Raw genomic sequence first — 25,307 nt, 5'->3', positions numbered from 1 at the left:
CATGTAGTGTTTGTCTGTAATAGGGGTGTCAAACTGATTCCCTGGTGGGCCTAGTGTCTGCTGGTTTTTCCTTTCAATTAAGACCTAGACAACCAGGTGTGAGGAGTTCCTTACTAATTAGTGAGGAACGACAACCTGCAGACACTCGGCCCTCCGTGGAATGAGTTGACACCATGTCTGCTCTCTGTGTGCCTGCAGCACTCTAGCTGAGATGGCTGCTGCTACCTCTGTTCACGTGGTGACCATCATAGAACCCATCATACAACACGCTGACTGGTTCTTCCCTGAGGGTATGTACATATGACCTTTAACCCTTCCACTTTGACTGGGTCCTCAAAAGGGAGGTCCTTGGTCTCCTTTCTCTGTCAGCGGTATAAATCTGATTCCTAGGCTACTGAAAGAAATGGATCTGTTTTTTTAAATGTCCCCTAAAGGAATTCTACTTGCCTTTTGTCCCCATGTGCACAGATGTGGAGTTTAATGTATCAGGGATGTTCGCCATGCCCACCCCTCCTTCCAACCACATCAACCACTCTATGGAGTACGACTGTTCCACCATCGAGAGGAAGAGGCCTGGCAGCATGGTGGGGCCAGAGAACGATACCCTTCGCAAGGACAGGTAACCGCAGCACCCCATCACTAGTAGCTCATTCCCTCTACTTTGGACTGCCGTGGGGTGAAAGGTCAAAGACTGGTCCTGTACCTGCCAGTGCTCTGAGCTGAGGATATCATGCTACTTAAATCGAAAGGATTTTCACTTTTAGAACTCAATAATAATTCATTTACACTTTGAATGTTTGGTTTGATTGGTAGCTCTGCTGATTATCACTACTTACATGGGGGGCTTTTTGAAGCCTATTTCTGGATGTTTAGTACTATAGGCGTCTTTGTAACTTTAGACAACAAATCTACTTAACGTCCCTTTTTCTCTGTTTGGTGTGGACTACCTCTCACTCTTGTTCTCTCTCGCTCTTAATTTCGCTCGCTCTCTCTCTACCTACTCTGGGACTTGGTGATTCTGTCCTGTGTGTGTCTTTCTCAACATGGCTCTGCCGTCTGTCTCTGTCCTCTCCCCTCTCTCTAGTTCTGCTAACAAACTGTCGGACCATAACACCACCTCCCGTAGAGGCAGCAACACGTTAGGTAGAAAGCAGCATGTTTCACCCGCCTTCCTGTCCCCCTTACCCCCGGTGGAGTCCCCAGGGCCTGGGCAGGTCACGGGGTGTGTGGCTGAGCTCCAGGCCCCGACGGAGGGCATGGCTATGGAGGGCTGCCAGCCTAGCCTGGCACTGGGTATGGCTGCCCTGGTGGCAGCGCAGCAGCTTCTAGCTACTACTGTGGAGGGTCTCAGGTAAGGGCATGGGTGTGTAGTGCACTGGGGAGCACAGACACGCATGCCACTCCACTGCATGATAAGAAAACACACTTTTGACTGCAATCTTTGATGATGATTTGTTGAAAAGGCGTGTGTGCGCTGTTTATGGTGATGTCACTGCTCTTGTACAAATATATACATTTTATGTTCATTCTAATTCAGAAAATCTATTGCAAACATTTATTTGAGTGGAAAATGACTGGTATGGATACCAGTCTGTTTAGCTAACATTCTACTTCTTGTACTGTGTCATATGCCAAAGTTTAGCATGACAGGAGTGGAATGCTAGCTAAACAGACTGGTACCCATACTAGAAAATCTCACTCGCTCACGCCTTTCTGACTCAAGTTTTCCTCTCACTGTCTAACTGCATTTTCCTCAAACTACTAACAAATAATCATTATAATAACACTGTGGGTACATCTCAGTTCAGACCACTGGCTCTGTACAACAATGGCTGCTGTGAGCCAGCCATCCTCTGAGGTCCCTCACGCCTCTGCTCTCACACTAGAACACATGAATCAGCAGAAAACTGTTGGACAAAGCTCTGTCTTCGGAAATGTTGTTTGGCCATTAGTTCTGTCCTCTCATTGAGCTTATGTAACTTTTTGAAGGATGTTTTTGAATCCATTTATGAAAGGATTCTATTCAATGTCAGTTGCAGGCTGTTCTATTGGTCAGAATATAGAAGGTAAACCAAAGAAACAGCCCAGTGCACTTAAAGAGAAAAAGCTCACTCAACATTTTTTACATTTCATGGTGAACATCTTCAGAGCTCTACACTAATATCTGGGTGCTGTACTTACAATGGTGACCTCTGTCTGTTAAGCAACCCAAAGCGTGACCCCACCTCCACCCAGACCCTTCATCAGAGGAACGGTTCAGGAGGGGGCCACCCGGGCACATCCAGCCCAGCAGGAGGAGGTGGAGCAGGGGGACAGCTGGGAGTGGGAGGCCCTGGGGCCGGACCCATGGGGCCCAGTCCACACATGATGACCAGAGGTTACTCACTCCTTAAAGCAATTCAGTTCACCTTTATTAGGTTGTTAGACATTTATTTGTAGCTATATGCATATGGTATCATGAGGACATTTGAATAATGAACCTATTCTGTTCTTTTTCATTAGTAAGTCTTATTACAAGGTAATTTGCACTGGTAGTTATATTGTTACATTTTGACAGATTTAGAAGCCTGCTACACTGGATCACCTTTGCAGAGTGTGAGATGCACCTATTCATTTGAATGAAACCTGGGTGTAAGCAACGCAGTTCCGGGAGAGGCCCGCTCTGGTTCTATTTATTAAGAATTTGACGTGTGCCTCATGCCCGAGAACACTACATAAAGTGTCTTGGGCTCTGCTCAGGCCGGCTATCGTTACGGGTCCAGTGTAGCAGCTAGAAACCCACCGTTTTTGTGACGCCCCAGTGTAGCTCCCCTGTTAGACATAGACATGCAATTTCAGGTAGCCTCAAATATATGTAGACACAAGATATTTTCTGAAGTCAACCTCTCTCTACTATCCAGGTACAAAGAAGCCAGCCCCTGCCCCTCCCAAGCTGCTCAACCCCCCTTCAGGCCAGCCCAGTAACCTCACCAACCACAACCCCTCCTCGGGCCAGTCCCTCAGCCCCTCCCCCAGACCCCTCTCTTCCTCAAGCCACTCCCCTACCTCCCCCACCCTGCCCACATGCCAGCCCTCCACCACCCCCCGCCGCCACTCCAACAACCAGCCCTCCATCCAGGCCCCCAACCACCCACCCCCACAGCCCCCCACACCCTCACAGGTCAGCCCCCCGTCCCAACCCAGGGCCCTCAGCCATCCCACAGGAGACAACCTGGGGGCGGAATATTCTCCAACAGACACCCCCACCCCACCTGACACACCTCCACCCTCCACCGTCCCCCAGGACATACCCAGTGCCCATCCTGCCTCCACCTTGCCCTTCCAGTCAGGCTCCCTCCCCCGACCTCGCCCCGTCCCCAAACCCAGAAACAGGCCCAACATTCCTCCGCCACCTCAGCCCCCCACACAGGGAAATGATGCCAACGGGATCTGCAGCACAGCATACAAAATCATGGGTGAGTCCGGTCAAGTGATGCTTTATTTTCCCATGAAAGGAGATTAATTTGGTTGTTGGTAACACGCCACAGAAGGACATTAACAACAAATTCTAAAAACCGACACACTATACAGTGGGGAAAAAAGCATTTGATCCCCCGTTGATTTTATATGTTTGCCCACTTACAAAGAAATTATCAGTCTATAATTTTAATTGTAGGTTTATTTGAACAGGGAGAGACAGAATAACAACAAAAATTCAGAAAAACACATGTCAAAAATGTTATAAAATTATTTGCATTTTAATGAGGGAAATAAGTATTTGACCCCTCTGCAAAACATGACTTAGTACTTGGTGGCAAAACCCTTGTTGGCAGTCACAGAGGTCAGACGTTTCTTGTAGTTGACCACCAGGTTTGCACACATCTCAGGAGGGATTTTGTCCCACTCCTCTTTGCAGATCTTCTCCAAGTGACGTTTGGCAACTCGAACCTTCAGCTCCCTCCACAGATTTTCTATGGGATTAAGGTCTGGAGACTCGCTAGGCCACTCCAGGACCTTAATGTGCTTCTTCTTGAGCCACTCCTTTGTTGCCTTGGCCGTGTGTTTTGGGTCATTGTCATGCTGGAATACCCATCCACAACCCATTTTCATTGCCCTGGCTGAGGGAAGGATGTTCTCACCCAAGATTTGACAGTACGTGGCCCCGTCCATCGTCCCTTTGATGCGGTGAAGTTGTCCAGTCCCGTTAGCAGAAAAACACCCCCAAAGCATAATGTTTCCACCTCCATGTTTGACGGTGGAGATGGTGTTCTTGGGGTCATAGGCAGCATTCCTCCTCCTCCAAACACGGCGAGTTGAGTTGATGCCAAAGAGCTCCATTTTGGTCTCATCTGACCACAACACTTTCACCAGTTGTCCTCTGAATCATTCAGATGTTCATTGGCAAACTTCAGACGGGCATGTATATGTATTCTTGAGCAGGGGGACCTTGCGGGCGCTGCAGGATTTCAGTCCTTCACGGCGTAGTGTGTTACCAATTGTTTTCTTGGTGACTATGATCCCAGCTGCCTTGAGATTATTGACAAGATCCTCCCGTGTAGTTTTGGGCTGATTCCTCACCGTTCTCATGATCATTGCAACCCCATGAGGTGAGATCTTGCATGGTGCCCCAGGCCGAGGGATATTGACAGTTCTTTTGTGTTTCTTCCATTTGCGAATAATCGCACCAAATGTTGTCAGCCTTCTCACCAAGCTTCTTGGCGATGGTCTTGTAGCCCATTCCAGCTTTGTATAGGTCTACAATCTTGTCCCTGACATCCTTGGAGAGCTCTTTGGTCTTGGCCATGGTGGAGAGTTTGGAATCTGATTGATTGATTGCTTCTGTGGACATGTCTTTTATACAGGTAACAAGCTGAGATTAGGAGCACTCCCTTTAAGAGTGTGCTCCTAATGTCAGCTCGTTACCTGTATAAAAGACACCTGGGAGCCAGAGATCTTTCTGATTGAGAGGGGGTCAAATACTTATTTCCCTCATTAAAATGCAAATCAATTTATAACATTTTTGACATGCGTTTTTCTGGATATTTTTGTTGTTATTCTGTCTCTCACTGTTCAAATAAACCTACCATTAAAATTATAGACTGATCCTTTCTTTGTCAGTGGGCAAACGTACAAAATCAGCAGGGGATCAAATACTTTTTTCCCCCCACTGTATATATAAAGTATGTGGACACCCCTTCAAATTAGTGTATTCGGCTATTTCAACCCCACCCGTTGCTGACAGGGGCGTAAAATCGAGCTCACAGCCATGCAATCTCCAAAGACAAACATTGGCAGTAGAATTGCCTGCTCTGAAGAGCTCAGTGACTTTCAACGTGGCACCGTCATAGGATGCCACCTTTCCAACAAGTCAAAGTTCTGCCCTGCTAGAGCTTCCCCGGACAACTGTAAGTGCCGTTATTGTGACGTGGAAACGTCTAGGACCAACAACGGCTCAGCCGCGAAGTGGTAGGCCACACAAGCTCACAGAGGGGACCGTAGCGCTTAAAAATCGTCTGTCCTCGGTTGCAACACTCACTAAGAAGTTCCAAACTGCCTCTGGAAGCAACATCAGCACAGTAACTGTTAGTTGGAAGCTTCATGAAATGGTTTTCCATGGCCGAACAGCCGTACACAAGCCTAAGTTCACCATGCACAGTGCTAAGCGTCGGCTGGAGTGGTGTAAAGTTTGCCGCCTTTGGACTCTGGAGCTGTAGAAGCGCGTTCTCTAGAGTGATGAATCACGCTTCACCGTCTGGTAGTCTGACTGACGAATCTGGGTTTGGCGGTTGTCAGGAGAACGCTACCTGCCCCAATGCATAGTGCCAACTGTAAAGTTTGGTGGAGGAGGAATAATGGTCTGGGGCTGTTTTCATGGTTTGGGGAAGGCTCCTTCGTTCCAGTGAAGGGAAATGTTAACCCTACAGCATGCAATGACATTCTAGACAATTCTGTGCTTCCAACTTTGTGACAACAGTTTGGGGAAGGCCCTTTCCTGTTTCAGCATGACAATGCCCCCGTGCACAAAGCGAGGTCCTTATAGAAATGGTTTGTGGAAGAACTTGACTGCCCTGCACAGAGCCCTGACCTCAACCCCTTCGAATACCTTTGGGATGAATTGGAAGGCAGACTGCGAGCCAGGCCTAATCTCCCAACATCAGTGCCCGACCACACTAATGCTCCTTTGGCTGAATGGAAGTAAGTCCCTGCAGAAATGTTCCAACATCTAGTGGAAAGCCTTCCCAGAAGAGTGAAGGCTGTTATAACAGCAAAGGGGGGACCAACTCCATATTAATGCCCATGATTTTGGAATGAGATGTTCGACGAGCAGGTGTCCATGTACTTTTGGTCATATCACAACAATCCCTTCTTTCAGTTTATAGTGTTGGTTCAGTACTTCCTTCTCACTTGTGTATTTTACTCGTGTTGACAGTACATTGACAATGTTTTATCTAAAAGTCCTGTGTCCACAGGTTAAGGAGCATTTATGAAAGAGGTTTGTCAGGACTTGTATTTTGCAGCTGCTGCACGCCATCCGTTTCTGATTACTCCATTACCACAACATACTTATAGAAACCTACCACTTTTGTGCCTGCTTTTCTAATAGATGTTTTATCATCGATCCCATTGACCATGAACCATCATGACATTCAACCTTCATTATTAAATCATTTAAATGTCAGTAACATTTTGATGTGGGGTTTTCAAAGGACATCTCTAATGGTTTGTCTCTAAATGATGAGAGGATACCAGAAACTGAAAACCGTTTTGATTCATGGAATATTACCTTTTTTTTTTTTTTTTTGATTGATTCTGTCAGTATGTCTTTTGCAAACCCTTCAATTGCATTTGTTCTCCCTCTGGATATGTTTTTTCTCAATGAATACAAGTCATTGTCATCTTGATTAGAAGACTCTGAAGTTGACTCCCTCCTTGTTTTGGCCTGTACTATTGTACATAAACATCAACATCAGAATATCTTTCTAGCATGATCAGACCATTTAGGATGAAAGTTCTATGGCCTAGAGCTGGGCCATATGGAAATAAATACATATCGCCATAAATTGCCTGAATTGATGCGATAAATAGAACGATACTTTTATAACTATTGTGCTACACCATTTTTGTATTATTATCCTTTTTAACTACTAATACTAGTGTGATGGTTGTAACCCATTAACAGTCACCCAGATAAGCAAACTTATTTCATTTCAAACTGAATTTCTCTTTTATAGGCCACTTATCGCAATTAATGATATCAGTAAAACAAAAGCATGTGAAAACTGATCTGTATGGTCGGTGTTGATTTCGTTTTCGGTTTATCTTCCCAGCTCTACTATAACCTGTCTTGTCTTGGTGTTTTAGTGTGGCAACCCGACCGCATCAGGTTTTAGTGTTCCCGTATGCATGGGACAGGATTGTGTTTTAGAAGTTGCATGCCTTGGATGCATTTGAAGTATGAGGCTCTCTTCAACTCAACAGTTCTGAGCAGAATAGTGATGACAGCAGCAATGTGGTTTTCAAAAGAGAAAGGTCTGCTTTATATTCCTTTATGATGGAATGTGGATAGCATTCACGTGACTGTTTCAAAAGAAATCTGTGGTTCGGCATCCTCTCTGATATGCTGCCGCTTAATGCTACTTGATGATTCACTGCTATTTTCCTTTTTTTGATCTTGAAGCCAATGGAAAATGGTAAACAATGGTAGTAGATTTCAAAGGTTGACGTCACTGTTTGGATGTAAGGTCCTTCAGATTGAGGATGTGTTAGTCTGTACTGGAGGTGAATTAGCATTTTGCTTGTCTCTTTATGCACGTCAACCATGCTTGCCAAAACGTACTAACATTGAACACATATTTTCAAGTGACTTTTTGATGATTTTAATATCAGCTATTTAGTTTTCCCCTTCAGGAATTTCTATTCATTGACTTCTTAGTACTTTGACTTTGTTAATACACAATATTTAGCTGAAGTCAGATTCAGTGTCTGATTTTCTACAATCACTCAACTACTACAGCTTAACAGACTTAACTCCTCAGTCAGCTGGAGCAGTAACATTTCACTCTCTCTGTCCTGTCCAGACCCAGCGCTGTCTCTCAAAGGGTTGACCCGAGCCTTCGTCCCTGAGTTTGCTGTGGACCAGCAGCCAGTGACCGCCCCCTCCATGGCCCCCATGACATCTGTGCCCCAGCCCAAAGACTCAGACCTGGACACAGAGAGTACCATCCTATAATGAAGAGGACTGGGCTTGGCTCTCTCTCCCCTCCAGGCATGGGTAGAATTTGACCCTAACCACAGGTCCAGGGTCAGATAGTAGTTTCATCCCTAATGGATAACTGCACGACTAGGTATAGGGAGATTTGGTCCTAGATCTGTGGTTAGTGGTAACTTCTACCGCAGGCTCCCCTCAGCCCTCAGATCACCACACCTCTGCTGCTCTCTGCCAACTCCACCTCCGTGTCCACCACACACTAACTTACCCACCATCATTACCACCTTGGTCCGCTCCACCTCAGCCTTGTTACAGCTACTACTATATACAATCAACTCAACCACTTTAGGGGGACTACAGAACAGCCTTGATTAAAGCTGAATAAATAACGTTTTTGCATGGGATGTTGCACCTGAAGGGACTGGTAGTAGTAAGTGGGATGTTAACAGTGGACTGACAGACTTTGATATTGGTGTGAGGTGTTTTGTTGTTGATTATGATGATGGCCTTAGAACTGAAGAATACTATTTGTAAATGTAAAGCACAGGAAATGTGGGTAAAAGTAGAGTCCCCCCCCCAAAAAAAGAACTGTTGCTGAAAGTGTAGCTCGTGACTGCAGGTTTCCAGTCGTCTCAAACACTTTGACCTTTTTATCCCTGTTTTGTATGAAACCTATCCTTTGCTCTGTATTTATTTCCAAAAACGCATTCCCTGTGGCTTAAGTTAAAAATCATGCAGTTTTCTGAATCATGCCTTACTGGTTCCATAACTTGTTGTAGCAGTGTTAGGTCAATAGACTGTATATGCTGAGCCTCTTGGATTGTAGGGGCTTTCCTAACCTTCTGTGTTTACTCTGATGTTGTTGGGGCATTAAAGTGACAGTTCCAGTATAAGTGAATGTTGGAAAGGACGGTTTTAAGCGCTTCTACTATAGCTACTTTGTCATCTGTCTAGCGAATCACTTCAACAGTTGATATTGAACCAAGTCTAAACCCCACAAGCGCTTGCTTTCCAGTGAACAGGTTTCTATATGGAAGATCATTCTGCTATCTTTCCCACGGAGCTGGGTTTTACACACAAACTGATGTAACAACCTAGTAGTGAGGTGGTGGTAGATTCACTAGACTTTTTTCTGTGTTGCTTTTCCTTTAATATAATGCAGCGTTGTGCTCCTAGAGAACCTGAATGGTACCAACTAAAGGGCACATTTCTGGATGCTTCAGTTGCCCTGAACACATGTTCAGTAATTGTACTGCTTTTCAGAGAAGATCATCATCCATATAGTCTTACTGATAGACGATCATCATCCATATAGTCTTACTGAGATTTCCCCCCTTCTCTCTTTCTCCTTTAACTTGCTGCCTTATCCTTCAGCAGAAAAAGCACCTTGTTTGGAGGCTCTGAAAGACTAACAAGCCATTAAACTAAAAATGTTAAAGCTGCATTTTAAGCTCAGTTTTGTATGCAGACTGTTGAGCTTAAACAAGAAATGCATCAAATGGCAAATGAATGCTTGGTTATGCTCCCTGTCTGAATCAAATAAATGAAATGAATGCTTGGTTATACTCCCTTGTCTGAATGAAATGAATGCTTGGTTATACTCCCTGTCTGAATGAAATGAATGCTTGGTTATACTCCCTGTCTGAATCAAATAAAGTATATGAAGAAAAAGTTGAAATGGTTGTTAAGTCATTGCTTGATCACATACTCACACACATGCAGATACACAGTAAGAAAATGCTTTATTTAGTGTTACTGATGGGAGGACGATTGTCTAGTAGTCATTTCTTCATTCTCCTGCTACCAGTAAAGTCTGCGGTGTGTCGGCCACACGATTTCTAAAATAATATAACATTTATTTTGATGATTTGGATTCCAGACTGAGGTCTACATTCAATCTGGATCGCAGAAGATCTGTGCTATAGTGTGATTTACATTTAAAGGCAATGTTACTGCATTCACGGTAAATACTGCATATGTCAGCTCAATCGGCAATTACCTTTAAATTTCAATCGCACTATAATGCGGATCTAGCCCTAGATAAAACGCACACAAAGCAATTACCGGAATCCATGAGGATGTTGGTAGCCTTGGTGTAGGTTTGTAGGAAGGTGGATGGGGAGTGCAGCACTGCACTCTGACAGAGGTAGATGACCGTATCCTCCTCTAACCGAAGAGCCTGCTCCTGATCATCCTGGCCTGAACCGCTACCCTGTAACACACACACACTGAACCGCTACCCTGTAACACACACACACACACACACACACACACTGAACAGCTACCCTGTAACACACACACACACACTGAACAGCTACCCTGTAACACACACACACACACACACACACACACACACACACTGAACAGCTACCCTGTAAAACACACACACACTGAACCGCTACCCTGTAACACACACACACACACACACACACACACTGAACCGCTACCCTGTAACACACACACACTGAACATCTACCCTGTAACACACACACACACACACACTGAACAGCTATCCTATAACACACACACACTGAACAGCTACCCTGTAACACACACATACACTGAACAGCTACCCTATAGATTTGAACAACACACACACACTGAACAGCTACTGTATAGATCAGCACACACACACACTGAAAAGCTACTGTATAGACCAGCACACACACACACTGAACAGCTACTGTATAGATCAGCACACACACACACTGAACAGCTACCCTATAGAACAACACACACACACACACACTGAACAGCTACCCTATAGAACAACACACACACACTGAACAGCTACCCTATAGAACAGAGCACACACACACTGAACAGCTACCCTATAGAACAACACACACACACTGAACAGCTACCCTATAGAACAGAGCACACACACACTGAACAGCTACCCTATAGAACAACACACACACTGAACAGCTACCCTATAAAACAGCACACACACACACACACACACACTGAACAGCTACCCTATAGAACAGAGCACACACACACTGAACAGCTACCCTATAGAACAACACACACACACTGAACAGCTACCCTATAGAACAGAGCACACACACACTGAACAGCTACCCTATAGAACAACACACACACACACTGAACAGCTACTCTATAGAACAGCACACACACACTGAACAGCTCCCCTATAGAACAGCACACACACACTGAACAGCTACCCTATAGAACAGCACACACACACACTGAACAGCTACTCTATAGAACAGCACACACACACTGAACAGCTACCCTATAGAACAGAGCGCACACACACTGAACAGCTACTCTATAGAACAGCACACACACACTGAACAGCTACCCTATAGAACAGCACACACACACTGAACAGCTACTCTATAGAACAGCACACACACACTGAACAGCTACCCTATAGAACAGAGCACACACACACTGAACAGCTACCCTATAGAACAGAGCACACACACACTGAACAGCTACCCTATAGAACAGAGCACACACACACTGAACAGCTACCCTATAGAACAGAGCACACACACACTGAACAGCTACTCTATAGAACAGCACACACACACTGAACAGCTACTCTATAGAACAGAGCACACACACACTGAACAGCTACCCTATTGAACAGCACACACACACTGAACAGCTACTCTATAGAACAGCACACACACACACTGAACAGCTACTCTATAGAACAGTACACACACACACTGAACAGCTACCCTATAGAACAGTACACACACACTGAACAGCTTGAACCCTTAAACAACTTGGGACCTCGAAGTCAGTTCCACTACATTTTTTCATTGTTTGATTGACTAATTTAGACCTGGGACACCAGCCTCCCGAGTGGCGCAGCGTTCTAAGTCGTTACTACAGACCCGGGTTCAATCCCAGGCTATGTCACAACCGTCCATGACCGGGAGTCCCATAGGGCGGCGCACAATTGGCCCAGTGTTGTCCGGGATAGGGGAGGGTTTGGCTGGGGAGCCTTTACTTGGCTCATCACACTCTAGCGACTCCTTGTGGCGGGCCGGGCTCCTACAGGCTGACTTTGGTCGTCAGTTGAACGGTGTTTCCTCCAACACATTGGTGCAGCTGGCTTCCAGGTTAAGCAGGCGGGTGTTAAGAAATGTGGCTTGGCGGGTCATGTTTCGGAGGACGCATGACTCGACATTCGCCTCTCTCGACCCCGTTGGGAAGTTGCAGTGATGAGACAAGATCGAAATTGGGGAGATAAAGGGGGTAAAATACAACAACAACAAAAAATCATGGGGTAAGAGTTGAATACCCCTGCTATAGAGCAACATAACACACACTGATCAGCTACGCTATAGAGCAGGGGTGGGCAACTCCAGTCCTCGAGGGCCTGATTGGTGTCACAACAACACGCCTGACTCCAATAATCACCTAATCATGAGCTTCAGTTTAGAATGCAATTTGATTAAATCAGCTGTGTTTGCTAGGGATGGAGGAAAAGTGTGACACCAATCATGCCCTCGAGAACTGGAGTTGCACACCCCTGCTACAGAGCAACATAACACACACTGAACAGCTACTCTATAGAACAACACACACACTGAAAAGCTACCCTATAGAACAACACACACTGAACAGCTACTCTATAGAACAACACACACACTGAACAGCTACTCTATAGAACAACACACACACTGAACAGCTACTCTATAGAACAACACACACACTGAACAGCTACCCTATAGAACAACACACACACACTGAACAGCTACCCTATAGAACAACACACACACACACTGAACAGCTACCCTATAGAACAACACACACACACACTGAACAGCTACTCTATAGAACAACACACACACTGAACAGCTACTCTATAGAACAACACACACACTGAACAGCTACCCTATAGAACAACACACACACACACACACTGAACAGCTACCCTATAGAACAGTACACACACACTGAACAGCTACCCTATAGAACAGAGCACACACACACTGAACAGCTACGCTATAGAACAACACACACACTGAACAGCTACTCTATAGAACAACACACACACACTGAACAGCTACCCTATAGAACAGTACACACACACTGAACAGCTACCCTATAGAACAACACACACACACACTGAACAGCTACCCTATAGAACAACACACACACACACTGAACAGCTACTCTATAGAACAACACACACACTGAACAGCTACCCTATAGAACAACACACACACACACACACTGAACAGCTACCCTATAGAACAGTACACACACACTGAACAGCTACCCTATAGAACAGAGCACACACACACTGAACAGCTACGCTATAGAACAACACACACACTGAACAGCTACTCTATAGAACAACACACACACACTGAACAGCTACCCTATAGAACAGAGCACACACACTGAACAGCTACCCTATAGAACAGAGCACACACACACTGAACAGCTACGCTATAGAACAACACACACACTGAACAGCTACTCTATAGAACAACACACACACACTGAACAGCTACCCTATAGAACAGTACACACACACTGAACAGCTACCCTATAGAACAGAGCACACACACACTGAACAGCTACGCTATAGAACAACACACACACTGAACAGCTACTCTATAGAACAACACACACACTGAACAGCTACGCTATAGAACAACACACACACACACTGAACAGCTACCCTATAGAACAACACACACACACACACTGAACAGCTACTCTATAGAACAACACACACACTGAACAGCTACCCTATAGAACAACACACACACACACTGAACAGCTACTCTATAGAACAACACACACACTGAACAGCTACTCTATAGAACAACACACACACTGAACAAATACTCTATAGAACCACACACACACTGAACAAATACTCTATAGAACCACACACACACTGAACAAATACTCTATAGAACCACACAAACACCCACACAAACACCAACAGGCCTGACACTCCTCTCATGTGGAGGGATTTGCGTCATATCAAAATACCTTACAAAGGAAAGGATGGATTTGTCTTAAGATTGGCATGTACAGACATGCAACAAAGACGTGGACATTCACCACCAACAGTGTTAAGCATTTCCTTTACCCTGCGTTTGAGTAGACACACACACATCTTGTAGATCATGGCCAGGCTGTCTGGGACCAGGGTCTCCACGGGCTGGGTCTGTGGGTTGGGGTCCTGGAGGCTGAGGGGCAGCGTCACCAAGCGGTAGCCCCACAACGGGAACATACGTCTCAGCACACAATGAGACACCACCAGGATACGCACCTCCTTCAGTGGGCAGCTGGGCCAAAAACATCCAGTCAGATATCAGAGCAAAGCAAGGACCATATGTCCCGATGGGGAGGAGTCAGAGGAAATCTTACTTTGGGCTTTTCTCCATGTCATTCAGATCTTCCAGAATCATGTGGAGAACTTCTGAAGAGGACTAAAACCAAATCAATTATTTTAATAATACAAACAGCAATAGGCTATTATAGATGATACACCAACATTTGTAAGCAAGGTAAAATTGTTCATTCTCCACACATACCTCCATCAAATGAATGATACTTTTGGGATATAATAGCAGTATGCCAGTGACTTTCTCAGTCTGTGTGTTTTTCTGGAATTTCGAAAAAAATTGCTCATAGTATTCTGGAATGAAGACAATCACGACAGTGAGTAACTCATTCTCCCGAAATACATTCTGGCTATGATTTAACAAAAATGTTTTACCTGCAATTGCACTCTGTTTATCGTCAGCGTTTAGCTTTCTCGTCGCTACATACACCAGTCTGTGGATAAAACGTTTCTACAGACGCAAAAGACAGAAACAAGGTGATTTTAGACGCGCTCACTGCTAAAAAAACGTAATTCATTGAAGGAATGCTGATCATGACCCCAAATTTGTACGTTAGCGCGCCATCGCGCGTCCTGTTTGGAAACTTCTATCACATAATCATTTCTTCAAGTCTTCAGCCTTACTTTGCAGGTTGTTTTCTGTTTTTCGACATCGGCAAAAAGCGAGTTTTTGTAGGCGTTGAAATACGGATTGACGCTGCCAGGTAGAGATGATGGCAAAGGATTTACTGCCATTTTCCCGTTACTATGGCAATTGCACCACCACGCGACAAACTGCCCTTCATTTGGTCCAGTCCATGATCGTCTTTGGCTCCAAAGAAGCTCGTGGGTATCAGGCAGTTTATTTGTCAAGCATTTATGTATTTTTTACAGATCCAAAACAAGTACAACTGATCCAGAAGCAACCACATGGCCAACATAAAAAGTCAATACTTTTTGAACTATACAAAGTACTCCATTAATATCAATGAAAACATAGAAAAAACACACTTAGGCTATACAAAATGAACATTTAAATACATTAACAAACTCAAATTGATCTAGAGTTATAATAGGTCTACATTTTAGACCCAACTTGTGAGAATACAATAAAAGTAAACAAATCCAGATGTACAATAATTTTAACACAAAACAACACCTATAGATAGCAACATGCAAATGCTTGTCATAAAACTGTACTGCACTTGTGACAAGATTTAAACATGTAGCACTGTCTTTTTTAACATGCCGAAAAATTACAAGCCTGGTACAACAGGTCTGTAAATAAATATGTTTGTATTTTCATGATGGCAGCTCTGACTGAAATGTATATGTGAAAATGAATTATGGAGGGAAAGTAGAAACACAAGAAATACATTCAAAACAGCTTTAAATGCACACTAGCAAACAGTGAATATTTGTTCTAAAACCAGACTGTTGATACAGGTGAAAGTTATGGCAGTGGAATGGACGGTTCATCAGTAACAACCACAGTGACCGCAAGATCCGCCTGGACCACTCAATGCTAAAATGGATTGATGTCTTTCAGTTAGCAGCTATTCATATATTATCCCCAGTGGGTTAACGCTCGTATTTCATGTATGCTCTTCATACTGTAAAACCCTTTTAAAACACTTAGGAGAGTGGTATTATTTTTGTTTCCCTGCCCAGAGCAAGTTCTGAAATGCCAAATGTTAGGATGACTGCAATGACATTGGCACCAGAAAGCTTCTAAATGTTGTAATAATAATTCACAGTATGTTTATCATGCCAATGTAATGCATTCTACCATCACAATCTACGAGGCAGTGATTATGTGTTTCTGTTGTAGGACACTTTGCAGATCAACTCCATCTGTAAAAATAGCGCTCAGCTCTAGATAAAATTCATATACGTCTGACTTCAGCCATCTAAAATGTCATGGTCATTTTAGAAAATAAATGCCAAAATAAAGGAAACACTTGAGTAAATGAGGGATACAAAGTATACTGAAAGCAGGTGCTTCCACACAGGTGTGGTTCCTGAGTTAATTAAGCAATTAACATCCCATCATGCTTCGGGTCATGTATAGAAATGCCCAGTTGCCCATTATTATGGCTACCATGGCTAAAGTGTGCGTGTGTGTCTGTGTGTGTGTGTGTCACTCTCAGTCACCAGATCTCAACCCAATTGAATACTTATGGGAGATTCTGGAGCAGCACCAGAGACAGCGTTTTCCACAACCGTCAACAAAACACCAAAAGATGGAATGTCTCATGGAAGAATGGTGTAGCATCCATCAAATATAGTTATAACAACCTGTAGAATTTATGCCAAGGTGCATTGAAGCTGTTCTGGCTCTTGGTGCCCAACGCCCTATTAAAACACTTTATGTTGGTGTTTCCTTTATTTTGTCAGTTACCTGTACATCTATGCTTTATCTTTACAATTTCATTATAATTTTAATTTAATACAATCCAATATAAAATATATACTCTTGTTATCTGAACATATAGAGCTACTTGACCTTCCCAGGAAAAACTCTGGACCCTTTGTCTGAGAATTCTTTTGGTCAGATCACATGGTCAGGAAGAATTCCTGGCCCTACGGCATTCCGCAGTGTTGAAGATCATGTTGTTTGTGTCCCAGTAGCTGTGACTGTTTGTTTGTGTTGTCTTGGCACTTTGGTTGAGGAGAGCAGAGGAGCTATCCAGTCTCTACCAGGCCAGGGGAGAGGGCACTCCGGGGCTGCAGGGGTTCTCAGTGGCCTGGGTCTCATTCTACCAGGCCAGGGGAGAGGGCACTCTGGGGCTGCAGGGGTTCTCAGTGGCCTGGGTCTTATTCTACCAGGCCAGGGGAGAGGGCACTCTGGGGCTGCAAGGGTTCTCAGTGGCCTGGGTCTCATTCTACCAGGCCAGGGGAGAGGGCACTCTGGGGCTGCAGGGGTTCTCAGTGGCCTGGGTCTTATTCTACCAGGCCAAGGGAGAGGGCACTCTGGGGCTGCAGGGGTTCTCAGTGGCCTGGGTCTCATTCTACCAGGCCAGGGGAGAGGGCACTCTGGGGCTGCAGGGGTTCTCAGTGGCCTGGGTCTCATTCTACCAGGCCAGGGGAGAGGGCACTCTGGGGCTGCAGGGGTTCTCAGTGGCCTGGGTCTTATTCTACCAGGCCAAGGGAGAGGGCACTCCGGGGCTGCAAGGGTTCTCAGTGGCCTGGGTCTCATTCTACCAGGCCAGGGGAGAGGGCACTCCGGGGCTGCAGGGGTTCTCAGTGGCCTGGGTCTTATTCTACCAGGCCAGGGGAGAGGGCACTCCGGGGCTGCAGGGGTTCTCAGTGGCCTGGGTCTTATTCTACCAGGCCAGGGGAGAGGGCACACCGGGGCTGCAGGGGTTCTCAGTGGCCTGGGTCTCATTCTACCAGGCCAGGGGAGAGGGCACTCCGGGGCTGCAGGGGTTCTCAGTGGCCTGGGTCTTATTCTACCAGGCCAGGGGAGAGGGCACTCCGGGGCTGCAGGGGTTCTCAGTGGCCTGGGTCTCATTCTACCAGGCCAGGGGAGAGGGCACTCCGGGGCTGAGGGGTTCGCAGTGGCCTGGGTCTTATTCTACCAGGCCAGGGGAGAGGGCACTCTGAGGCTGCAGGGGTTCTCAGTGGCCTGGCTCTTATTCTACCAGGCCAGGGGAGAGGGCACTCTGGGGCTGCAGGGGTTCTCAGTGGCCTGGGTCTTATTCTACCAGGCCAGGGGAGAGGGCACTCTGGGGCTGCAAGGGTTCTCAGTGGCCTGGGTCTCATTCAGTGCTCTCTGGAAAACAGGACCAAATATCGTACATGAAAACAGAACCAATCATCGTACTTGAGTCACAGACACATTTGAATGCTGTCAAATTGTGCGGTCAGAGATCTGTCAAGGGCATCACTATGGCTACTGGCTCACCTCAAACTTGGAAGTAAACTCAGCAAAAATGGCGAAGAAGGCCTCAGTGGAGGTGGCCTTGCTGTCCTCTCCGAAGTACGAGGCCACCTTAGTGAACTCGTCCATGGCTCTCAGCTGCAGAGAGTCCAGAGACTGAACCGCTGGGTGACTGTTCTCCAGGAAGCCCTTTATCTTCAGGGTCAAGGGTCAAACTGTCAACTGTCAGATCATTCGAAGCACAGTGACACATTCTGACTAGTAACATACTGACCAATGGTGTAATTAAATTAAATCACATTTTATTTGCCCATTGCACTGAATACAACAGGTGTAGACTTTACTGTGAAATGCTTCGTTACGAGCACTTTCCCAACAATGCAGACTATTACAGTGTAATTACTACAACAGTGTGTTACTGTTCCTGTGAAATGTTGTGTTGTGAAGGAAATGTTTGTTATTGATGGAAGGATACACTCATGACGGCAGCGAAGTGATCCTCGGCCGTGGCAGGGATCTTCTGACAGGCTGTCCTGATGTCCTGGATGGTGGAGTGGAGGTCAGCCAGCTCAGCTGTCAGGATACGCTGATTCACTGCAGAGAAAGTAGAAAACCATGCAGTATGACTTGTACAATTTGTACACAGCTACACCGAACAATTTGCATTGACCCCACCCTTGTACACTGCTGCTACTCGCTGTTTGTTTATTACCTATGCATAGTCACTTCGCCCACACCTACATGTACAGATTACCTCAACTAGCCTGTACCCCTGCACACTGACTCGGTACCGGTGCCTCCTGTATATAGCCCCGTTATTGTTATTTTATTGTGTTACTTTTTATTTTGGGCTACTTGGTAAACATTTTCTTCTTCTTAAACTGCACTGTTGGTTAAGGGCTTGTAAGTAAGCATTTCACGGTAAAGTCTACACTTGTTGTATTTGGCGCATGTGGCAAATAAAGTTTGATTTGATTTGTATGAGACAAATTCAATGCATAGTGTCTAATGTCAATGCCATTCATTATAAATGCTGTAGAGTTTCAGTCTTATGAGATTGCTGCTGTAAGGCATATCTGAATTTCGAAAAGTAACTATCCGGAAGCTGATTATCAGGAAACTGATAAGGACATGACATGTAGTACATATTGTAATGTACTAAATGGAACTAATGCATTGTGCTAGTGAACCTCAGAGTCCTGCTGACGGACAGAGCCATGTAAAGAGCATTGTGTGGTGTTGTCTTACTGTACCTTTGGCTGCGAGGGGCACGGTTGTGAGGTCCCTGGCAAAGTTCAACAGTTCTGGGAAGTGTTGGCATAGCGATTTGGCAAGAATGTGGAGGAAGGTGGATTTACCATCCACCGTTTTAGTGGTGCTGAGCTGTAAGAAGGAAGGTGAGATAGAATTTGGTATTAGAAAGAGGTCAACTCCAAGGCAAAGACAACACAAATCCTAAAAAGACAAATGAGGCTAAAGCATAATCAGAGAATGAACATCCATTCATACCTCAGTGAGAAAGTTGATCTTAAAGCCAGTGGTTTTGTTTGTCTTGGGTTGACCATTGTTCAGGTAATTCCCCATTGCCAGCACAAACTGTAAACAGAAACAGAGGTTTAGAAACAGTTTACCGGTAACACAACGCAATCACCACATTATGCATACCTCTGAGTCTGTATCCTATTACCTTATCCTATATGATTTTACACACATTGCATCTTCTTTAATAACCTTAGATTATGACAGCAGAGACACATAATTAATATGAAATAAACAAGAGAGCTGTTTGCCATTTCTCAACCATTAAGCTACTGTACTCCACTCTCTGGGAGTGCGAGTTACAGTAGTTGTATTACCTCGAGGATCTTGGCCAGTTTCTTGCTGCTCCTGAGTTCTACCGAGGCCCTGTAGATCCATTCGTATCCAGCCGTCATCTCCTCTGCCTTCTCCTGCAGGGTCGTCTTAAAATGGAGGCTCCGCAGACGAGTCTTATACTCAGGGACCATCAGCATCTGGGCACACACAGATTATGAACTCGAAAAATACTTTTACTATTGCTAGTAAAGTAACATGTTACTGTAGTAAACTTAGTACTACACTCTTAGAAAAAAAGGTGCTATCTAGAACCTAAAAGGGTTCGGCTGTCCCCATAGGAGAACCCTTTGAATAACCCTTTTTGGTTCCAGGTAGAACCCTTTTGGGTTCTATGTAGAATTATTTCCACAGAGGGTTCTACATTGAACCCAAAAGGGTTCTACCTGGAACGGAAAATGGTTCTACATGGAACCAAAATGGTTCTCCTATGGGGATAGCCGAAGAACCCTTTTGGAGACCTTTTTTCTAAGAGTGTATAGTATACAGTAAAATACTGAAATGTATTTTTTTAAACATTCTAGCCACGTTCTAGACCAGGATCCCCAACTGGTTTTATTTGGTTTTCTGGAACTCTGTTCCCAAAGTATTCCCATCCATAATAGAGGGACGCGTGATCGTATATAAATGTAAGCAAGGTTTGAAATGATCATGTTTTAGTCAAATATTATATCTGTTTGGGCTTCTTGCGGTTAATTTGCAGTCTACAAATTATTTGTGATTATGTTCCTACCCCCAACCAAATCGGTCTGTGGCTGAATCTAGTTGATGATCTCTGGCCTAGAGGGACTGGCTGGGCCAATATGTGGTTCCGACCCACCATTTGGGAAACATTGACACAATAGTGTCTCAGCTACCTGCAGGACAAACTGGTCAGGGTCGCTGAGTTTGGCGGAGTCCTGGTCGAAGCATTGGTACTGTTTGACTTCCTGGTCATCGGGGGCGTAGAGCAGAAGCTGCTTGATGTGGGCCGGCTCCAGTCTGTCTGTGCTCATAGTCATCAGCACCTGGCGCAGCTCACCTGGAGACAGCTTCAGGTGGGCGATCAGGATGGCTGGGGAGAGGAGGCGTGGAATAGGAGGTTTATTTAAGCAATAAGGCCTGAGGGGGTGTTGTATATGGCCAATATACCACAGCTAAGGGCTGTCCTTAGACACAACGCAACGTGGAGGTCTATTGGTCATATACGACAAACCCCAGAGGTGTTTGTTTGGACCCCATTAGCTCTTACATTAGCTGTTACATTAGCAACTGATACTCTTTCTCGGGTCCACACAAAACAGTCATATACAATAAAAACAGACCTTCATTGATAAACAACAACATGTTTCTGTAGAAATCAGAGAACCTGTGCTTGAATCTCAGAGCCACCTGGCCCTAGAGGGTCTGTTCAGATCATTGAGATAAAGGTTCCTGGGGGCCAAGGCCAGGGTCATGGTTCAGATCCCAGAGGACCAAAGCCATGGTCATGGTTAAGATCCCTGGGGACCAAGGCCAGGGTCATGGTTCAGATCCCTGGGGACCAAGGCCAGGGTCATGGTTCAGATCCCTGGGGACCAAGGCCAGGGTCATGGTTCAGATCCCTGGGGACCAAGGCCAGGGTCATGGTTCAGATCCCTGGGGACCAAGGCCAGGGTCATGGTTCAGATCCCTGGGGACCAAGGCCAGGGTCATGGTTCAGATCCCTGGGGACCAAGGCCATGGTCATGGTTCAGATCCCTGGGGACCAAGGCCAGGGTCATGGTTCAGATCCCTGGGGACCAAGGCCAGGGTCATGGTTCAGATCCCTGGGGACCAAGGCCAGGGTCATGGTTCAGATCCCTGGGGACCAAGGCCAGGGTCATGGTTCAGATCCCTGGGGTCCAAGGCCAGGGTCATGGTTCAGATCCCTGGGGACCAAGGCCAGGGTCATGGTTCAGATCCCTGGGGACCAAGGCCAGGGTCATGGTTCAGATCCCTGGGGACCAAGGCCAGGGTCATGGTTCAGATCCCTGGGGACCAAGGCCAGGGTCATGGTTCAGATCCCTGGGGACCAAGGCCAGGGTCATGGTTCAGATCCCTGGGGACCAAGGCCAGGGTCATACTCACAGGCGTTGTAGGCTTTCTTATGAGACAGAATCTCCACCACGTCTTTCTTTTTGAAGCTCTCGGGCAGGAAGGCTGGCTCTGGAAGAGAGACTGACACATTTAATCACAGTGTAAGGATGCTGCTCTCCAGGCACCAGGGTTGGAAACACTAACAGGCACTAAAGGTGGACGGGTAATGAGAGAAGAGAGGGGATGGTAGGTGGTGCTTTATGGAGAATGCATTTGATGAGCAGGTGAATAGACGCGCTTAGTAGACTCCATGGGACAACTTGGTGAGCTGTGAAGGCATAAGAACAACATGGAAAATCAGCAATACACCGACACCATGAAACACAAAACAAGTCATGTGGAATGAATGAAAGCAACGTACTCTTCCACAGCTATGAAAGCAAATCATTATATTGCATTATACAGTATATGCAGTGTTCCCTGGCAAAAGAGACCTTGGTCTCAATGGGACTCCCTGTTAAATAAAGGTCAAATAAATACACAATCTGACTATGAGGGTAGAAGGACAAAATTTAAAAATGTTATCAACAGAACCAGTGATATGAATACATGATATGACTATGAGATGTTTGATGAAGAGATCAGAATAAAAACTTACTGGAACTCCGTTGGGTACCAAAGTGCAACTCTAGATCCAGATACTTCACCATGTCACTCAGTTTGTCATAGTCGGGGTCCTCTCCAAGCTAAAGCAGACAAAGTATCTCACCTGTCAATACATTTCTTAACACAACAACAACAACAAACAGCACTATTTCCAGGTTCAGGGTTAGTACAATAGACTCGACACATGCCTGTCCCCAGATGGTCCCCTCAGAGTTCTCCACCTGCTCCCAGCGCAGTCTCTTCACACTCATGTGGTTGGTGTCCCCAGCACAGGGACTGGAACTGGGCAGCGGAGGCGGGTCGCAGGGGGGCGGCAGTGGTGGAGGGGGTGGTGGGGGGACCTTGTGTTTCTGGAGTTCTGACACTGAGATGGGGGTCTCATAGGTCTGTGAGTGAGGGGGCTGGGGAGGGTGACTCTGGGGCTGGGACAGGTGAGGGGCTTGAGGGGGCAGGCTGTGGCTCAGCTGGGGCTGGTAGGGCTGGTGGTGAAGCTGGTGGTGCCTCTGGAGGACGAGTTGGCTTTGCCTGTTGGGCTGAGGGGAGGGCTGGGGACACAGGATGGGCTGGGTCAGGGGCTGAGGCTGGCTGGCCTGGCGGGGCAGGTTCCTGGGGCGAGAGGGCTGGGGAGAGTAGCGAGGGCCCAGGGGGAGAGTCATCTGAGGAGCCTGATGGTGGACACAGCCCTGTAGCTCATCTCTGGTCGGCAGCACTTTGTGTAGGGTCGGCCTGTTGTACGTGAAGGCCCGTGGAGGAGGCGGGGGAGGGGGGATGATGGGGTGCTGCGGCTGGAAGGACATGCGCGCCCGGGGGATGTGTTCAGGGGAGAAGTGGGAGAGGACAGCGGTAATGGGGAGGGGGTCGGAGAAGCCGAAGGGTGGCGGGGGTAAGGGGGTGGGCAAGGGCGGGGGTGGTGGGGCACTCTGCGGGGGTGGGGGGATGGGGATGTGTTCTGACCCGGAGGAGTAGGTGAGGGAGGTGGCATCATCGTTACTGCTGATGTCCTCACTGCTGGCACTGCTCAGCTGGCGGGGGAGGTAGCTCACCTCCTGCTCATCCTGGAAACTCATCTGGACACAGCAGATAATCATCAGTCTCACACCTTCTAATCAGACACACCATGTCATCTGATTTACATCTTGTAACCATTCTTCAGACACACCTTATAATCAACCTTCCTTGTACAGCGATAATGCATGTAATCATTTCCTATTCATATGCACTGCTTTTCTTCAGAAACCATGGAAACCATCCCCATAAATATCTGTTCACGCAATAACAACTACATTTACTGTACCGTCTGTATCATGTTAGTAAAGATCCAATTTCTTATACTGTATTGTAGATAATTGAATAACTTGTTGGACATGACTGTTTCTGCACTCAATGAATTTGATCTGGTACACTTTAAAAAAATGCTGGGTTAAAAACAACCCAGTGCTGGGTAAATAGTGGACAGAACACATATTTGGGTCATATTTGGGTAATCGTGTTATTTTCAGTAGGTGTGGCCTATTGGTGGCCTGGCTTGCAGATAGGTATTCTTAGCCACCCGTGATAGTAAATGTTGTTGCTGTTCATCATGTTAAGTTTGTACCCTGTAAATGAAAATGTTCCTTCAATAACTTTGCTAATTAGATATTGTAATATAATGTAAAAACATTATTATTTAAAAATTATAACAAAGTGGTAACTCTCCCTACATTGGGATATGTTTATAGGCATATCATACTCTTGTATAAGCCTCATAAAAGCTACAAAAGTCTCAGTGCTCAACCTTAACATGTGATGACAATACTGTACAACAGAACATGAACCGGAATGATATTTACTCTCATGGGTGGCCAAAAATAACTATTTGAAAGCCTCGCCCCTCTAAGCCACACCTCTAGTCTTCAGATCTGACCTGGTGGGTCATAGCTCAATAACCCAGCATCAACAACCCAACTAAGTGACCCAACTGACTGTGTCACAATAACCTAACGTTTGTTCTGTCCAATATGTATTGTTTTAGTTTTTGGGCCCACAGTGTCTCTCTCACCTCCTCATAGTGCCTATCTCTTCATATACTGTCTCCGTCGCTCTCCTCCTCATAGTAACTATCTCTTAATTTACTGTCTCCATCTCTCACCTCCTCATAGTGACTATCTCTTCATATACTGTCTCCGTCTCTCACCTCCTCATAGTCATTCTCTCCAGGGAGGAAGTCTTCCACCAGAGTGACACGGTGTCCCAGCTGTTCGCTCAGAGCGTCCAGGAACTTGTCAGTGTCTCTGCTCCGGGGGGGTCTGGAGAAGGTGAACAGCTTCCTGCGTCTGGACAGGGGGCTG

The 25,307-nt window shown here is 45.9% G+C and overlaps 3 protein-coding genes across 10 annotated transcripts in view; 1 reads left to right on the top strand and 2 right to left on the bottom strand.

Moving 5' to 3' along the window:
- The window catches only part of LOC115152948 (rho GTPase-activating protein 17-like), a 42,131-nt gene extending 41,508 nt beyond the window's left edge, over positions 1-623 (top strand). Inside the window, exons 15-16 of the mRNA XM_029697890.1 lie at positions 199-290; positions 469-623. Coding sequence (XP_029553750.1) covers positions 199-290; positions 469-623 — 247 coding nt within the window. The remainder of the gene's footprint in view (positions 1-198; positions 291-468) is intronic.
- Positions 624-9,913: 9,290 nt separating this feature from the next.
- On the bottom strand, positions 9,914-15,287 carry LOC115152946 (testis-expressed protein 47-like). 3 transcript variants are annotated; one of them, XR_003867613.1, is made up of 7 exons: positions 15,168-15,287; positions 14,919-14,994; positions 14,734-14,837; positions 14,567-14,628; positions 14,286-14,484; positions 10,253-10,429; positions 9,914-10,026 (listed from the first exon to the last, which is right to left on the bottom strand). XR_003867613.1 is itself a non-coding variant. In XM_029697889.1 (7 exons), exons 1-7 carry the CDS (start codon positions 15,276-15,278, stop codon positions 9,989-9,991), a joined length of 738 nt encoding a protein of 245 aa, XP_029553749.1. In that variant the 5' UTR covers positions 15,279-15,287; the 3' UTR covers positions 9,914-9,988. The 3 variants fall into 3 exon arrangements, 2 of the variants coding, with proteins under 2 accessions (XP_029553749.1, XP_029553748.1); XM_029697889.1 differs by having other exon boundaries at positions 10,253-10,400; XM_029697888.1 differs by lacking the exon at positions 9,914-10,026 and having other exon boundaries at positions 10,157-10,400.
- Positions 15,288-16,961: 1,674 nt separating this feature from the next.
- LOC115152945 (delphilin) overlaps positions 16,962-25,307 on the bottom strand; it is a 54,562-nt gene continuing 46,216 nt past the window's right edge. For 5 of the 6 annotated variants that reach the window (XM_029697881.1, XM_029697882.1, XM_029697883.1 and 2 more), the window contains 11 exons: positions 25,154-25,307; positions 23,169-24,047; positions 22,973-23,060; positions 22,366-22,455; positions 21,135-21,331; positions 20,262-20,417; positions 19,915-20,001; positions 19,659-19,788; positions 18,881-18,999; positions 18,430-18,594; positions 16,962-18,297 (listed from right to left, as the gene is read on the bottom strand). The exon at positions 25,154-25,307 is cut by the window's right edge and continues 166 nt beyond it. In XM_029697881.1, coding sequence (XP_029553741.1) covers positions 18,226-18,297; positions 18,430-18,594; positions 18,881-18,999; positions 19,659-19,788; positions 19,915-20,001; positions 20,262-20,417; positions 21,135-21,331; positions 22,366-22,455; positions 22,973-23,060; positions 23,169-24,047; positions 25,154-25,307 — 2,137 coding nt within the window. In that variant the 3' untranslated portion in view covers positions 16,962-18,225. Of the gene's footprint in view, positions 18,298-18,429; positions 18,595-18,880; positions 19,000-19,658; positions 19,789-19,914; positions 20,002-20,261; positions 20,418-21,097; positions 21,332-22,365; positions 22,456-22,972; positions 23,061-23,168; positions 24,048-25,153 lie in introns of those variants that run through there. The other variant, XM_029697886.1, reaches the window with a different exon arrangement.

Source organism: Salmo trutta, chromosome 18, assembly GCF_901001165.1.
Source record: "Salmo trutta chromosome 18, fSalTru1.1, whole genome shotgun sequence".
Classification (NCBI taxonomy): domain Eukaryota; kingdom Metazoa; phylum Chordata; class Actinopteri; order Salmoniformes; family Salmonidae; genus Salmo; species Salmo trutta.
Note: the sequence above shows the minus strand (reverse complement) of the source record. Positions and strands in the feature narration are given on the sequence as shown.

What these genes read in the sequence shown, in the direction of transcription:
- LOC115152946 (XM_029697888.1), bottom strand. Translation starts at nt 15,278, where the DNA reads ATGGCAGTAAATCCTTTGCCATCATCTCTACCTGGCAGCGTCAATCCG. An exon ending in GTATCATTCATTTGATGGAG is followed by an intron (nt 14,629 to 14,733) that starts GTATGTGTGGAG and finishes ATTTGGTTTTAG; the next exon opens with TCCTCTTCAGAAGTTCTCCA. An exon ending in TGTGTCTACTCAAACGCAGG is followed by an intron (nt 10,401 to 14,285) that starts GTAAAGGAAATG and finishes TGTGTGTTACAG; the next exon opens with GGTAGCGGTTCAGGCCAGGA.